The sequence below is a fragment of the Ahaetulla prasina genome, chromosome 2 (assembly GCF_028640845.1).
Source record: "Ahaetulla prasina isolate Xishuangbanna chromosome 2, ASM2864084v1, whole genome shotgun sequence".
In the NCBI taxonomy this organism is placed as follows: Eukaryota; Metazoa; Chordata; class Lepidosauria; order Squamata; family Colubridae; genus Ahaetulla; species Ahaetulla prasina.
The window spans coordinates 185,026,850-185,043,048 of record NC_080540.1 but is presented as its reverse complement, the minus strand read 5'-3'; the positions used below and the strand labels follow the sequence as shown (position 1 = coordinate 185,043,048).

General features: G+C 36.6%; 1 protein-coding gene across 8 annotated transcripts in view; it reads right to left on the bottom strand.

Annotated features, from left to right (window-relative positions):
- The window catches only part of SLC44A2 (solute carrier family 44 member 2), a 191,579-nt gene that overhangs the window by 55,892 nt on the left and 119,488 nt on the right, over positions 1 to 16,199 (bottom strand). For all 8 annotated transcript variants that reach the window (XM_058173088.1, XM_058173085.1, XM_058173086.1 and 5 more), the window contains exons 6-9: positions 3,774 to 3,902; positions 3,591 to 3,651; positions 2,878 to 3,007; positions 1,011 to 1,094 (exon numbers count right to left, since the gene is read on the bottom strand). In XM_058173088.1, coding sequence (XP_058029071.1) covers positions 1,011 to 1,094; positions 2,878 to 3,007; positions 3,591 to 3,651; positions 3,774 to 3,902 — 404 coding nt within the window. The remainder of the gene's footprint in view (positions 1 to 1,010; positions 1,095 to 2,877; positions 3,008 to 3,590; positions 3,652 to 3,773; positions 3,903 to 16,199) is intronic.

The window sequence follows — 16,199 nt, the reverse complement described above, 5'->3', positions numbered from 1 at the left end:
AACGGGCCCATTTTCCGGAAAAATGGGATGAGCGAGGCGGGGCTTCGGAAGGCCAAAAATGCTACTTTACCATGCAGCTGTTTAAAATTATGATTACATGAATCAATTAACAAAATAGCTACAGTCACTCCTAATGGTAAACGCATGATTAAAAACATGATTTACATGTCATACTAATCCCAAATAAATTGAAACATTTTGTTATCAAATGAATACTGGAAGTGTAAAAGTAAAGAGGGGATCTATGGTGAACATGTGATAAAGCAAAACAATTTTGGAGTATGATTCATATTTTAATACAATTTTTTTAAAAAAATGGATATAAAAATGAAATCAGAACTTTTCCTCTTAGGTTTAATGGAAAAAGAACTAGAGAAAAAATTTGGAACTTTGTTATTATATATGCTGACAGCAAAAAGACTATTGTATGCACAAAAGTGGAAGGATATTTTGATTCCCACTATGGATGAATGGTTGCAGAAATTGATGGAGTTGGCCAAAATGGCAAAATTGACCATTTTGATTAAAGAAAAGAACGTAAGTACTTTTGTTTCCACATGGAGACTGCTTCTGAACTTCGTGCTTGATGTGGAGAATAATGAAACTCTGACTTTGGGTTTTACTGATTAGACTGATAGATCTTTATAGAAATGGATTGTTCATATTATTATGAAAAAGAAAAAGTTGTGATTTGCTGTTAATGCCTTATTTTATTGTAACAAAGAGTCAGAAGTCAATGCTTCTTTTTCTTTTTCATTTCTTTTCTTACCTTTCCTCACCTCTTCTTCCCCTTTTCCTCCTCATTGCTTTCCTATTTACTTTGTATTTTGTATTTTACATTACTTTATAACTCAATAAAGGTGTTAAAAACATTTTGTTGTGAAACAAGCCAATATGAATGGATATAGATAAATAATGGCAATTATGTAAAAGAAATGAATGCAGAATGCTCCTCAAAACTGACAGAATTCATTCTATAGATTAGCTGGGCTACTCAGTCCTATGCTTACATTATTATCCAGTACCAGGAAACGGTGTAATCTTCAAAGATTTTCATAGCTACTTGTCTTGTCTCCAGAAGGACATTTGCCTTTCTGTAATTAAAAGCAGCATAAAGTGAAAATAACAAGAGGAAAGAAAATGCAATTTCTATAAATGTGTAAATCTATCGAAAGGGATGCTTTATAATGCACAGGAGCCCCTGTGAGCACCTATTTTTATATTGATAAAGAAGACATTTTTACCCAAGGCTTGTGGGGCTTTGAAAGTTGCTCCCAACTGTCTCTTCCTCATTAAGAGAAAATTTGCCTTTGCAAACAGGCATTAGGTTCATGCTCCTATATGCTGCAAAGCACCTTTTGGTGACCAAATGAAGAGTACTGCTGATCCCTAGAAGCTATGTGACATAGGTGAAGCTGTTACAGAGCATATATTGAAAATGGAAGAAAGGATGTCCAATCCATACCAAGATATCCTCTTTCACCTGCTCTTACTGTATCTGTTTATCAGCACTGCAGGAGCTTTACTCACTCATGGCTGAGGCTAATGAGCATCTTCCCCTCCATGTGGATACCCTCTTGTTGGGGGGTATTGCATATTCTTTTAAGGTTCAGAGCTATGCTGGAGATGCAGTATGCCACCAGAAAGTATACCAGAAGGATCACCCAAGCCAGATAGGTCTCAGCTGAGGAGCCAGATTAAGAATATCAGGGGTGAAATCTAAAATTTTTCCCTACCAGTTCTGTGGGCGTGGCTTGGTGGTCAGGTGACTGGGTGGGCGTGGCCAATAACAATAAATAATAAAAATAATAAATAAAGTACACAAAATAATAAGAGGCACCAAAAACCAAGTTTTACACTTTACACACAACACAACACAACTGACTCAAACACAATGTAAAAGCAGCTGTACTTCACCCAAAATGGCCCCTGATATAAGGAAAACAAAGAAATTTGCTAGAAGAGTGGAAAGTTTCTCAACTGTAAGTGAACAAATTATGACCACCAGAATTCGTACCAAGCCCCTCAACATCACAATTATCCAAGTCTATGCCCCAACAACTGCTACAACAGAGCTTGAAAAGCGGGCTGTTACGCCATGCTCAAGAAACTCTGAAACAAGTGCTCAAAAAAGACATTACATTCTTGGAGACTTCAATGTAAAAGTTGGAAAATAAGCAGAGACAGGCACCACTGGTTATTTTGGACATTATTTGAGGGACCTGGTGGTTTTTAGACACGCAGCTCTGTAGAGCATAGTTGTGATGAGACTAGGCCAGTGATGGTGAACCTTTTAGAGACCAAGTGCCCAAACTGCAACCCAAAACCCACTTATTTATCGTAAAGTGTCAACACAGCAATTTAGCCTCAATATTGAGGTTTTACTACCTAAAATAATGATAAACAAGGCAGAGTTCAGCTAATTGTTCTAAGAAAAATGTGATAAATGCACTTTTATGCCCCTTCATCCCCCCCCCCCCGCTTTTGAAATATTGTTAAAGAAGAAAAACTTGTGTAATATCATTTCTTGGTTTTCTCTTCATTTTCTTTTCCCACTTTTCTCTATATATTTTTACTTCTTTTCTTGTTAAAATAAAATAGTTTTAATTTCTATTATTGAAAGAGACATCGTCTTCCTCATAACTAAATATCCATCAATTATTTATCTGGAAAAACTGAAAAGAGAATAGGACAGGACATTTTATAGTGATACAATTTACCATAAAATGTCCTGTCCTATTCTCTTTTCAATTCCAGATTATTATTTGATTTTCTAATACTTGGTTTTTATGTTCCTACCCAGAGTCACTTTTTGCTTATTGTCCATGTAAAACAAATAAATAAATAAATTTATCATAACAGGTAAATAAAACTCACTTGGCCCCTTCCAGAAGTTCTGTCACATTTCTTTTCTTCCCACTTCCACTTCCATCATCAAAAGTTGTTGCGTTTCCAACCATGATAACACCTTTCTCACTATTGATTGCAGGTAAACATCTACGAGCCACTGTTTAAACATCAGAGAGATTTAAATGCTTAACCCCAGTGATTTCCTCTGCCTCATTAGAGCAAATACTGTATTTTTCAGAGTATAAGATACACTTCCCCTCCCTCCAAAAGACGATGGAAACGTTGGTATGTTTTATGCACTGAATATAGCCATTTTGGGCCTCCCAAAGCCCCACCCCACTTGTCCCATTTTTGTGAAAAATGGGCCCGTTTTTCGCAAAAACAGGGTGTACAGAGGATTTGGGAGGCCTGCATAGTGCTCCTGGAGGTTGGGGAGGGCAAAAACACCTCCATTTTTGCCCTCCCCCAGCCCCCAGGAGCACTCTTGCAGGCTTCTCAAACCTTCTGTGCGCCCTGTTTTTCGCAAAAACGGGCCCATTTTTGCCCTCATCAGCCCCCAGGAGCACTCTGCAGGCCTCTTAAACCCTCTGCACACCCCGTTTTTCACACAGAGGGTTTGGAAGGCCTGCAGAGTGCTCCTGGGGGCTGATGAGGGCAAAAAAGGTGATTCACCTGCTCTTGAAACTAAAATAAAATCCCGAGAGTTTCTTCTATCAGCCTTGTTTTCCAGAAGGACTTACAGGGCTTGCTTGGTGTAAGCATGGCTGGGCATTCACCATCTTTCAACACTTCAGGTGCACTCTGGAACAGAGATTGAAAGGGACAGGGGTGCATCAAAGATTAATTTCTGTCTAGAAAAGGATATTCTCTACCTGCACTTTCAGAAAGAACACAGCAAGAATCCAACAATTCAGCTCACTTACCTTCTTCAGATCAGTAAACTCTGGGACACAAAACTGGTGATAATATTTTAGTTCCTGGGTTGCTGTGTGGTCGATACTGGAGGCCTGTAGAAAAGTGATATACCTATCTGGACACTTGTTCACACAGATCTGAAAAAATGCCAAAGAATTATTAAATTCAATTACTGATTGAATTTAAGCACTGCAGTGTAACATAATACTGTACAACTTCTCTGGTTTGCAATCCAAGATTAATCTGAAGAATCCCCCCTCCCAAAAAAAGCATTCATGGGCGTCAATCTGCTTACAGATGCCATCCTTGCAGGTGCCTGCAAGACCCCATCATTATTCATTTTAAAATTATTCTAAGTAAAATTTAAAGAAAGTCATCCTTAAAATAAAGTGCTATCCTGAAAAATGTCCATGAAATTCTTTTCTTGGATTCTACATTCTTAGCACCTCATGCTTTGTCCAGAATTATGTTAATTTGCCTTTCCCCGCCCCCCAAAGATAAACTGGGAACCGATGAAGTTATGAGGGCTAAGTGCATAGAAGAAAACAAACTGATTAAACTTACGTTTGGATAATTGCTGTTTTGACTGGCTACACTCTTCTGAATTTCAGCAGAGACCAATACTGTAAGATTTGTTATAGTATTATAATTTAATACATTTTTTAAAACTATTATAACTGCCTTTGACAATCTAAATTGGGATTTTATGTTTAAAGTGCTGGAAGAAATTGACTCAAGGAGTCAAGGTGGTTTACATGTCACAGCAAGCAAAAATTGTTATTAATTGTGATTTAACTAACTCAAAAGGGTACAAGACAAGGATGCCCCTTGTCGCCTCTGCTGTTTATCTTGCTGCTGGAAGTTTTGAATAGAGATATTAGCAAGATGAGAAAATAATGAATATAAACATGAAAAAAGAAGCTTATAAATTGAGGGCATTTGCTGATGATCTCATTATATTCCTGTAAAATCAAAAAAATAACATAAAGCATTTGATGAGGAAATTAAAAGAGTTTGGGGGTTTGGCAGGTTTTAAAATGAACAAACTGAAACCAACAATGTTGATTAAGAACATGTCATCTTAGGACAATATATTAATCAATATATTGATTAAAAAGTCGAGATTTTAAGATTGAGAAAAAGGTGAAATATTTGTGGGATATGTTGACAAACACAAATATAAAACTGTTTTAAAATAATTATGTACCTTTTTGGAATGATATTAAAAAGAACTTACAAAGATGGGAAAAATTACATTTATCACTATTGGGTAGAATTTCTGTAATTAAGATGAATGTCTTACCAAAAATGCTCTTTCTGTTTCAGACATTACCAATACTTGCAACTGATATTCCATTTAAACCAGTGGTAGTCAACCTGGTCCCTGTCGCCCACTAGTGGGCGTTCCAGCTTTCATGGTAGGCAGTAGAGGTTTTGTCTGACACTGAAGCACTTTCCTTTTTTTTTATTTAATTGACTTTAAAAAAAAATTCATAGCATTATTTAAAAACATTTTCATTAGGTTTTCATAAAATTCCCCGTGACAATTTAAATTTCTGAAAATATACTATTTGTATCGCCCATGCATAAGTTTAGTTCACGTTACATAAGTGAAACTAAATGGTGCTATAATGTGACAGCAAACAAAAGGGCCTCGTCCCAGAATAGCTCGCGCATCTCCCCCGAACTGGTGGGCAGTTAGAAAATTTTACTACTAACAGAGATACAAAAGTGGGCGGTAGGTATAAAAAGGTTGACTATCCCTGATTTAAACAATGGCAGAGGGATATTTCCAAATTATATTCGTAGCTGGGCTGCTTGCATGCTCGGGGCCTCACTCGCATAAGCATCTCTAGTGCTTGTAAGCCCCACTCGTGCATCTCTGGCACTCACAGCCCCATCGTGAGAATATCGCAGGCACCTCTTGCCCCACTCGCACAAGCATTTCTGGTGCTTGCAGCCCCATTTGCATAAGTGTTACACACTTGCGACCCCACTTGCATGAACAATGAGTACTTGAGCATGTAAAACCATCTCCTCCTCCCACCCCCCACCCACCAACCTGGAAAGGCTGGGGAACTCTGATCTAGAATATTTCAAATGAATGTTAGAAAAGTAAATGTAAAGAAGGGACCTTTTACCATTTATGATGAACATGTGACAAAGCAAAGAAATTTTGGAATAGGATTCATATCTTAATACAGAAAATTCTTAAAGTGAAGATAAAAATTAAACCAAAAACTTTTCTTTTGGGCTTAATGAAAAAAGTTTTGGAAAAAAAAAATGGACCTCTGATCTTATATATGTTGACGGTAGCAAGACTACTGTAGGCACAAAAATTGAAGGACATTTCAATTCCCACCATGGACGAATGGTTATAGAAACTGGAGTTGGCAGAGATGCCTAAATTGACCATTTTGATTAAAGAAAAGAATATAAGTACTTTTGTTTCTACTTGGAGTTCACTTCTGGACTTTGTGCTTGAGATAGAAAAAAAATAAAACTTTGATTTTGGGTTTTACTGATTAGATTGATTTGGTGTTATAGAAATGGCTATTTTATAGTATTATGGAAAAGTAAAAAGTTGTGGTTTGATGTTAATGCTTTATTCTACCTCAACAGAGGAAGTCGGAAGTCAAGACCTTTTTTTTTCTTTTCCCCCTCTCTTCTTCACTTCTCTTTTCCCCCTCCTCTCCCCTCTGTGTCCTACTTTTTCCTTTTGTATGTTTGTTTTTTTCTATAAAAATAAAATGTTAAAACTGTAAAAAAAACTATAACCACCTGAAAATATAAACTGCTTTCATTTTGATCTCATAAGTATATATTATCCTGCATTGATTTTCCCATTTTCTGATTTTCCTCAAGATTGTCTCAAATAATGAATTTGTTCTAGCCATTTATCTTTCCCTAAAATTCATTAATACACTGCCACAAATTTGTCCCTTTGCAATATAACTGACATATTGCATCAAAAATAAATGGGTTTTATTTTTTTAAATCAGCCTGTTTATAGTGAGCTTTGCAGTGTATTGTTGCCAAAAATTTAATATGTAAAACTTGAAATAATTTTTAAAAGCATAGGTAAACTGTAGAGGAATTCTTATTTTTTTAAGAACATAAAAAAGACCAAGGGACTGGATACAGGTCGTAGATCACATATCTAAAATCACAGTAAACTTCTTCTCTCCAGAATCTAAATATTATTATTGAATTACAGAGATCCAATCTGGAAATAGGAAGAATGTTTGTCATATGAATGTCATTTTGGAACTCTTGAAGAACAGGGAAGGGGAGAGGAAGTAGAACGCAGAGGACAAAGAGAACTAGCAAATGTGGAAAAGACTACACAGCAGGAAGAAAGTGAGTCTGAGAAAATAGAACAAGCAGAACAAGAAGGAGCAAAAGCAAAGGAACAGCAATAAATAAGATCAACTAGGACAATACGACCTATAATAAAGTGAGAAGATGGAAGACGAAATACAGATGCTCTCAATTAACATAAATGGATTGAATTTACCAATGAAAAGGAAAAAAAACTTTCACAAAACTACAAAAATTAAAATTTGACTTAATCTGTCTCCAAGAAGTTCATATTCAAAAACAACATAGTAAAGGAGGCGTGGCCGACGTCACGACGAGATGGACGCGAACCCCCGATGCTCTGGGGGAGCGCCAAAAATCCCATCGTATGGGGATCTGCTATGGACCATAGCTGTCCTGCAGGGACAGCGAAGAAGGAAGGAGCTGCCAGTGCGAACAGGGAACTTGCAAATTCCCTGTAGTGCTGGCCATTGTCCTTCAACCCTGCGATGAGGACTGCAGCTGTCACCAGCTGCCCAAAGTCAGGACGGCTACAAAGAATGTGCAGGAGGTTGAAGCGGAGAAATTGAACAGGATATTGAAGCTGGGTGAGTTAACACCAGCTCACGAAGAGGCACTTTGACTGATTTTGGCAACCAGCTTTTAAGAAAAAACCTTGAAATAGCGGCTAAATTAGACAGGAAGTGTAACCGGAAGGAAACAGTTGAAACAATACCTAAAACCTGACAAAAATTCGGCTTGGAACTGAAGTCTAGAGCCCTAAATAAATAGAGAAAAATAAGACTTTTAATCAAAAGTAGAATTTGGATAATTTCAGAAGTTTTTATTAATTAATCAAGGACTACATATAAGGGGGGGGGAAGAAAGAAATTGAAGGAGGATTTAAAACTGGATTTCAATAGAATATCTCCAATTTCCTCTATTTTCTACAAATTTGGATCAAGTAAAGGATTAAATTGAAATCATTTATCTTAAATGGGAAAAACTGGACAAAGAGGGAAACAAATTGAAACAAAAGAGTTGTTTCTAAGTTACAGAAACAAAATGGATACTTTGCTAATTGTGAATTGCAACTGTCACTAAAGAGTGACATCTAAAGGTAGAAGAGGAAATACAAGATTGAAGTTTCTGTGATTACAGGAGAGCTTCAAGGGCTTCACTAACCAACTGTCTGACCTTTAAGACTTACAACTTCAAAGAACAAAGCAGAAAACAACTGGCAACAAGACAAATATACAAATGACATCTAAGCAAGGAATATAAGAAACAACTACAGAACTGGAATAACAATAATGATTTAAGAAAAGATAAGAGCTGTTTGCAGCAATGATAAAGGTAAAGGTAAAGGTTCCCCTCGCACATACGTGCTAGTCATTCCCGACTCTGGGGGGGCGGTGCTCATCTCCGTTTCAAAGCCGAAGAGCCAGCGCTGTCCGAAGACGTCTCCGTGGTCATGTGGCCGGCATGACTCAACGCCAAAGGCGCACGGAATGCTGTTACCTTCCCACCAAAGGTGGTCCCTATTTTTTCTACTTGCATTTTTACGTGCTTTCAAAACTGCTAGGTTGGCAGAAGCTGGGACTAGTAACGGAAGCTCACCCCGTAACACGGCAGCACTAGGGATTCAAACCACCGAACTGCCGACCTTTCGGTCAACAGCTCAGTTGTCCTAGCCCCTGAGCCACTGTGTCCTTCTGCAGCAATGATAGTGAATAATAAAAAAAACCCATGATGTTATAATATAAAGCTAAAAGTTTTTATACAGGCTATTGGAGAGTTATAAAAAAAGGGGGCAAAAGAGGAAAAGGAGAGTTACGAAATTTAATAAGTTAAGAAAATATGGAATTTTAAGCATATGCAATTAAACTCACGCACTCGTGACGTCTCGCCTGGATTACTGCAATGCTCTCTACATGGGGCTCCCCTTGAAGGGCATCCGGAGGCTACAGTTAGTCCAGAATGCGGCTGCGCGGGTGATAGATGGAGCCCCTCGTGGCTCCCGCATAACACCCATCCTGCGCAGACTGCACTGGCTACCTGTGGCCTTCCGGGTGCGCTTCAAGGTTTTGGTGACCACCTTTAAAGCGCTCCATGGCATTGGGCCGGGTTATTTATGGGACCGCCTACTGCTACCGAATACCTCTCACCGACCCGTGCGCTCTCATAGAGAGGGTCTCCTCAGGGTGCCGTCAGCGAGGCAATGTCGTCTGGCGACGCCCAGGGGAAGGGCCTTCTCTGTGGGGGCTCCCACCCTTTGGAACGAACTACCCCCCGGACTTGGTCAGCTCCCGGACCTTCGGACCTTCCGCCGCGGGCTTAAAACATACTTATTTAATTGTGCAGGACTGAGCTAGATTTTAAATTTATGGGTTTTAATTGGGTTTTATTTGTATATTTTAATTAACAGGCTTTAGAATAAGTTTTTTAATTGTTTTTATACCGTATTTATGTGTTTTTAAGTGCCTGTGAACCGCCCTGAGTCCTTCGGGAGATAGGGCGGTATATAAATATGATTAAATAAATAAATAAAATAAATAAACTGAAATAACTTGAGATTAAAACTTCTAATAGAATATACAAATAAAAGCATGAAACTTTTTGAGATGAGAAATGTCTTTTTATCTTGCTCTTTCATTAAGAATAGATGTTAAATGTTGAAATTGTCAATGAATAAGAAAGGAATGGTAATGAAGTTACAGATATGAATATAATTTGTTGAAATATAAAAACATAATGATTTATAGCAAGGAACTTTAAAGATTAAGGATGAAATAACAAGCGATGAGAGACCTTTTTGAAATTAAAAGGTGAGAATTAATTGTATGAGAGATTTTTATAGGTACTACCTTGTTTCTTTTTTTTCTGTTATTGGTTTGCCTTTGATAAAATGAGGGATAACTGTCTTTTTGTTTTATGAAATGTAAGGATATTGATCATAAAGAGTGAAAAGAAAGAAATTGTGATGGGGAATATATGCTTTTAACGTAGAAGGGAGGGACAAGAAAGGGGGCAAAAAGTGGGGGGACTAGACTTGATTTAAGTGTTAATTTCAGGATAGAGGGTTAGAACAAATTTTATGTTAGAAATGTGCAAATAATAAAATTTTAGGAGGGAAAGGGAAATACATTTGATAAATTAGACAATGAGGGGGTGAAAATTGAATTGGGTTTAACTATGTACCTGACTGATATTTTGTTCAAAAAATTTCTGTATGTGGTTTGTTCTTAAAAAATAAAAAAAAATTCAAAAAAACCCACAACATAGTAAGCTTTTAGAATACCCCCAAGTGAGAAAAGTATATTTTTCATTAGCATGACAAAAGAAAAGGGGAGTGGTCTTATACATAAAAGAAATAATAAATGCCAAGCAAATATACACAGATGAAGGGAGAATTTTGATGGTAGACAAGTACTTTTGATAGCATGGTAGACAAGTACTTTTGATGGTAAACAAGTACTTTTGATAGCAATATATGTGCCAAATAATAAACAAGAAGAAATCTATAAAAAACTCCACATGAAAATAATTGAAATGGATTATGAAAGTATTTGTGTGTCAGGGAACTTCAATGCAATTGTGGATGCAAAACTGGACTACAGAATCAGGAAAGCAGGTACAAGGGCACAGAAAACACTCCCTAGGACTTTCTTTAAAATGATAAAAGAACTATCACTTCAAGATACATGGAGAGAAATGATACATGGAGAGAAAAACCAACATACATTTTACTCAGATAGACATCAATCATGGTTGAGAATAGATATGATATGGATGACATCAGAATTAAGAACAATTGTACAAGAGATAGAAATTGAAACAAGTGTATGGGCAGATCACAACCCAATGAAAATAAAATGGAAAGGTCAAAGGAAAAAAAATGAGATAGATAAAATCAAGCTATATTAAACAATAGAGTTTATACAAATAAACTTTGTTTATTTCTTTTTTTATTCAAAAGGTTTTACAAACAGTTTTACCCATACTTCCCCCCTCCTCCCTCCAACCCTCACCCTATCCCCTCTCTCCACCCCACTTCACCCAATCCCCCCACCCCCCCCAGACTTCCCAGAGCAAAATACAGGATATATCACCTAACAATCATAAACTAGAATAAGCAAACAATCCATAAACTTCCATCCGTCCCCTAGTACCTTAACTCCCCTTATCTATTCAAAAAAGAAAGAAAGAAAAGAGAACAAACTATTACAATTATATTTTATCCATTCTTAAGTTTTTCAATCCTTCTCCATTCCAATATTTTTTCGTAGCCAGTCTTTTAAAGTAAGTTTCTGCTTTCTCTTTTAAGTTCATTAATTTTTGTATCCAATCTTCAACAGTATACGATATTCCATTTTCCAATATTTCAATAGCAAAAGTCCAATTATTCTTCGAAGTAATATCTTGTATACTCCACCAGATTTATAGATCCATCATAAAAAGGTAAAGGTTCCCCTTGCACGTACGTGCTAGTCGTTGCCGACTCTAGGGGGCAGTGCTCATCTCCGTTTCAAAGCCGAAGAGCCAGCGCCGTCTGAAGACGTCTCCGTGGTCATGTGGCCGGCATGACTCAACGCCAAAGGTGCACGGAACGCCGTTACCTTCCCACCAAAGGTGGTCCCTATTTTTTCTACTTGCATTTTGCTTTCGAAACTGCTAGGTTGGCAGAAGCTGGGACAAGTAACGGGAGCTCACCCCGTTACACGGCAGCACTAGGGATTCGAACCGCTGAGCTGCCAACCTTTCGATCGACAAGCTCAAATGTCCTAGCCCCTGAGCCACCGCATCCCTATAGATCCATCATACATAATAATAAATAATATCATTTTTATCCATTCCTTAATATTCCATTTCTTTATCTATTATTACCATTACCTTATTTTTTATCCAAATTAATTTAAATTTTAACAAATCCACATATAATCAACTAGCATTACTACAATCACTCCAACGTTTAGAATATAAATTCAAACAATACCATTTACATTTAAATGGTACATTACATTCTTCCCCATATTTCCAACACTATAAATTACCAAACAATTTATAGCCATTTTCATGCATTCCTTAATTAAGTCCATTTCTTGTTCTGTTTTTATCAAGACACCCCCAAATCAAATAATTCAGTTATTGACAATTCAACCATATATAAACAAATAACATCACTACAGTCACATCTCCAACATTTAAATTATAAACTCAAACAGATACAAATAAATTTTACAACTCCAAATAACTATTCTTACAAACATATAAGTTAACAAAAGTTAATTATAATTTAACCTTTCCCATAAAGAAAAATTCTGTTCACTTGAAATTGTTGCTTCTTTACTCCTTGTTCTTTACATTTAAATACCACTTGACTCGATCTTTTCTCCTTTACATCCCCTACTTTTTCCAATCCTTCTTCTGCATCAGTTTTAATCCCAACTATTTGATGTGGACTTCCAGCCTTTAATACATTAATATAAAAATCTCTTGCTTTAGATACTGTATTAAGACAATATCTTCTTCCTATATGATTTAGTGTTAAACCAGCTGGAACATCCCATCTAAAACATACCTGGCGATTTCTAAGCTCGTCCACCAAAAAAGCAAAATCCTTTCTACTTCTTAACATTTTAATAGAATTTTTTTCAAAATTAATATCTCTTGACCTAATATTTGGATTTTATTTTTATAAGATGCTTGTAAAATTTCATTCCTCATCCTCCTGGTTGTAAAATAAATCACAATATCTCTTGGTAGCTGTTTCTGTCTGGCAACCTTAGAATTAACACGATATATTTTTTCAATTTGAATTACAACATCCTCTGGTTGCTCTCCAGTCACCTGTGCAAAAACCTCTGCAAAAATTTCTTTTAAATTCTCTTGCTTATTTTCTTTAAGTCCTCTAACTCTGAGAGCAAACTCCATTGATTTAAATTGCAACACTACCAATTCATCATCTACCTTCTCCACCTTTGTCTGAACCTCCTCTATTTTATTTTCCAAATTCAAATTAACTTGATTAATTTCTTCTACTCTTTCATCCAACTGGATCACACATTCACACAGTCGTTTAAATGCTGCCAACACATCACTTCCTATATCCTCATTCTGATCTTTAATTTCCAGGATTTCCTCTTGAATCTGCTTAAATTTTTGATCTATAACCAAAAATTGTGACTCCAAAGCTTCCTTTAAAAGTCCCTTTAACATTTTTTTCATATCTTCCTGTAGCTTATGTATTTGAAATGATGAGACTCCACTGTCCTTAACATTAAACTTTGTATCTTTAAGATCCATTTCTCAGTTTAATTTTATACTTTGCAACAATTTCAGTAAGTCTATAATCTTTAAAAAAAAGAGAGAATATCTTATTCTCCTTATAAAATCTTCATGTAAGTATAAATTCCAACAAATGAAGCTAAGAGCGCTAGCCTTGTTAATGAGAACTTTCTTAACTTTCACTTTCACGCCCTTTTAGATAGAAACGCCATTTTCTTATTCTTCTTAAGTACTCTTCTCAAGTACTATTTAAAAATGGAGTTAAGGTCTGGTACTTGCATTTATCGACCTTCCTGACATTGCTTTGCTTGTGTTGCCATTTATCAATTTAAATTATCATATTGATCACAGAGATGGTCACGGTGATTTGGTCTGCTAAAAAGCAGACTCGTCCCGGATCCGGAGCTCTTGGGCTTAAACAGGGAGCTCTCACCCTCAAGCTCCTAGAATCACTCCTGGGGCTTTCCGGGGAGCTCTACCTCCACCCGTATGCTCACCTTTCCCTCTTCTCCCAAGGGAAAGGTTTCCGAGCCGTCAGACAGCCGATTTGCGCTGTCTAGACGGCTCTAACGTGATCTCGGGGCTGGTGGTCTAAAAAGACTGTCTCCATCACCAACGGAGCCAACTGGAAGTCTAGAAATGGACTTCTTTTTCAAGGAGAATAAAGAAGATGAGACTTCGCTACAAAATGTATGGGATACAGCAAAAGCATATATCCAGGGATTAGTAGACCTACTGTACACAGCAAAAAAGAATAAGGAAAAGAGGCGAACAGAAAAGAGATTAGCAGAAGAACACAAAAGATTGGCAACAGTTACAGAAAGAACCGCAAAAAAGAAATTTAAAAAAACAAATGGGAAAGGAGAAAGAGAAGAAATTGATACACAGCTTATTAGATGAAAAGGGAATCCTTCACTATCAAAATGAAACTAAAAAGAAAATAATCCAGAATTACTATGAAAAATTATATAATCAAGATAAGTGGTCAGAAGAAAAAATAGAGGAATATTTGGAGAAAGCTGAATTACCCAAATTACCTGAAACAGTGAAGGTTATGCTAACAATGATGGAACTAACAGAGGCTATCAAGAGAGAAAAAAATAATAAAACACCGGGACCAGATGGACTACTGGCAGAACTTTATAAATGTTTACAAGACATTTTGGGTTTGCCAATGTTGGAAGTTTATAATGAAGTTCATTATAAGAGGCCAAAATTCCAAATATAACCCTAATACCGAAAGAAGAATCAGATTTAATGCAGATAAAAAATTATAGGCCAGTATCACTAATAAATGCAGACTACAAAATATATGCCTCAATGGCTTAGGACCCGGGTACTTACGGGACCGCCTGCTGTTACCCTTTGCCTCCCACCGACCCGTACGCTCTCACAGAGAAGGTCTCCTCAGGGTGCCGTCCGCCAAACAGTGTCGGCTGGCGGCCCCCAGGAGTAGGGCCTTCTCTGTGGGAGCAGCGACGCTCTGGAATGAACTTCCCCCTGGCCTACGTCAAGTGCCTGATCTTCGGACCTTCCGTCGTGAGCTTAAAACACACCTATTTATTCAAGCGAGACTGGCATAATAGTGTTGGATTTTAAATTTGGGGTTTATTAATATTTAAAAATTTTAAAATCTAAATTTTTAATTTATCAGCCTTTATAATCTGCTATGTTTTAAATGTTGTTTTAATTGTATATATTTTGTTTTATCGTTGGCTGTACACCGCCCTGAGTCCTTCGGGAGAAGGGCGGTATAAAAATTTAATAAATAAATAAATAAAATAATTGCAGAAGGATTAAAAAGATTCCTGAATGAATTTTTTTTAATTTGCATATATATCCCGCCCTTCTCCGAAGACTCAGGGCGGCTTACACTATGTCAAGCAATAGTCTTCATCCATTTGTATATTATATACAAAGTCAACTTATTGCCCCCAACAATCTGGGTCCTCATTTTACCTACCTTATAAAGGATGGAAGGCTGAGTCAACCTTGGGCCTGGTGGGGCTTGAACCTGCAGTAATTGCAGGCAGCTGCTGTTAATAACAGACTGTCTTACCAGTCTGAGCCACCAGAGGCCTTATACACTCAGACCAGAATGGATTTTTACCTAAAAGACAAATTATATGAGAATCATTTTGAACACGTTGGAATATTATTATGAATAATATTATGAAATGCATCCAGAAAAACAAATTGCATTGATATTCTTAGATGCACAGAAAGCATTTGATAATGTAAATTGGCAATTTATGTTATTACAATTAAAATATATGGACTTTGGGGAGAAATTTGTTAACAGGATTGAGGCAATATATTCCAAGCAAACCACAAAAATGACGGTTAATGGGGATATTACCAAGAACTTTAACATAAGAAAAGACACGAGACAAGGATGTCTGCTATCCCCCTTACTATCTATATTAACATTGGAAGTACTAAATAGAAATATTAGACAAGGAATGGAAATAAAAAGAGAAAAATATAAGCTACAGGCATTCGGAATGACCTGGCATTTATTTTGAACCACAAGAATCTGGATCCAAGTTAATGAAAATAATAGCAAAGTATGGTGAAGTTGCAGGACTGAAAATGAATAAAGAGAAAACTAAAATACTAGTTAAAAATGTCACAGAGAAACAAGATAAAGAGTTGGTGGAAAATATAGATATTCAAATAGTTAAGAAAATTAAATACTTAGGAGTTCAGTTAACAGCAAGATGCGCAACTATAAAAGAAGATAATTACATGAAACTGTTACAACAAATTAAATTAGATCTGGAGAAATGGAAAAACCTGCAGCTATTGTTGATAGGAAGGATAGCTACAATAAAAAAAACATTTTG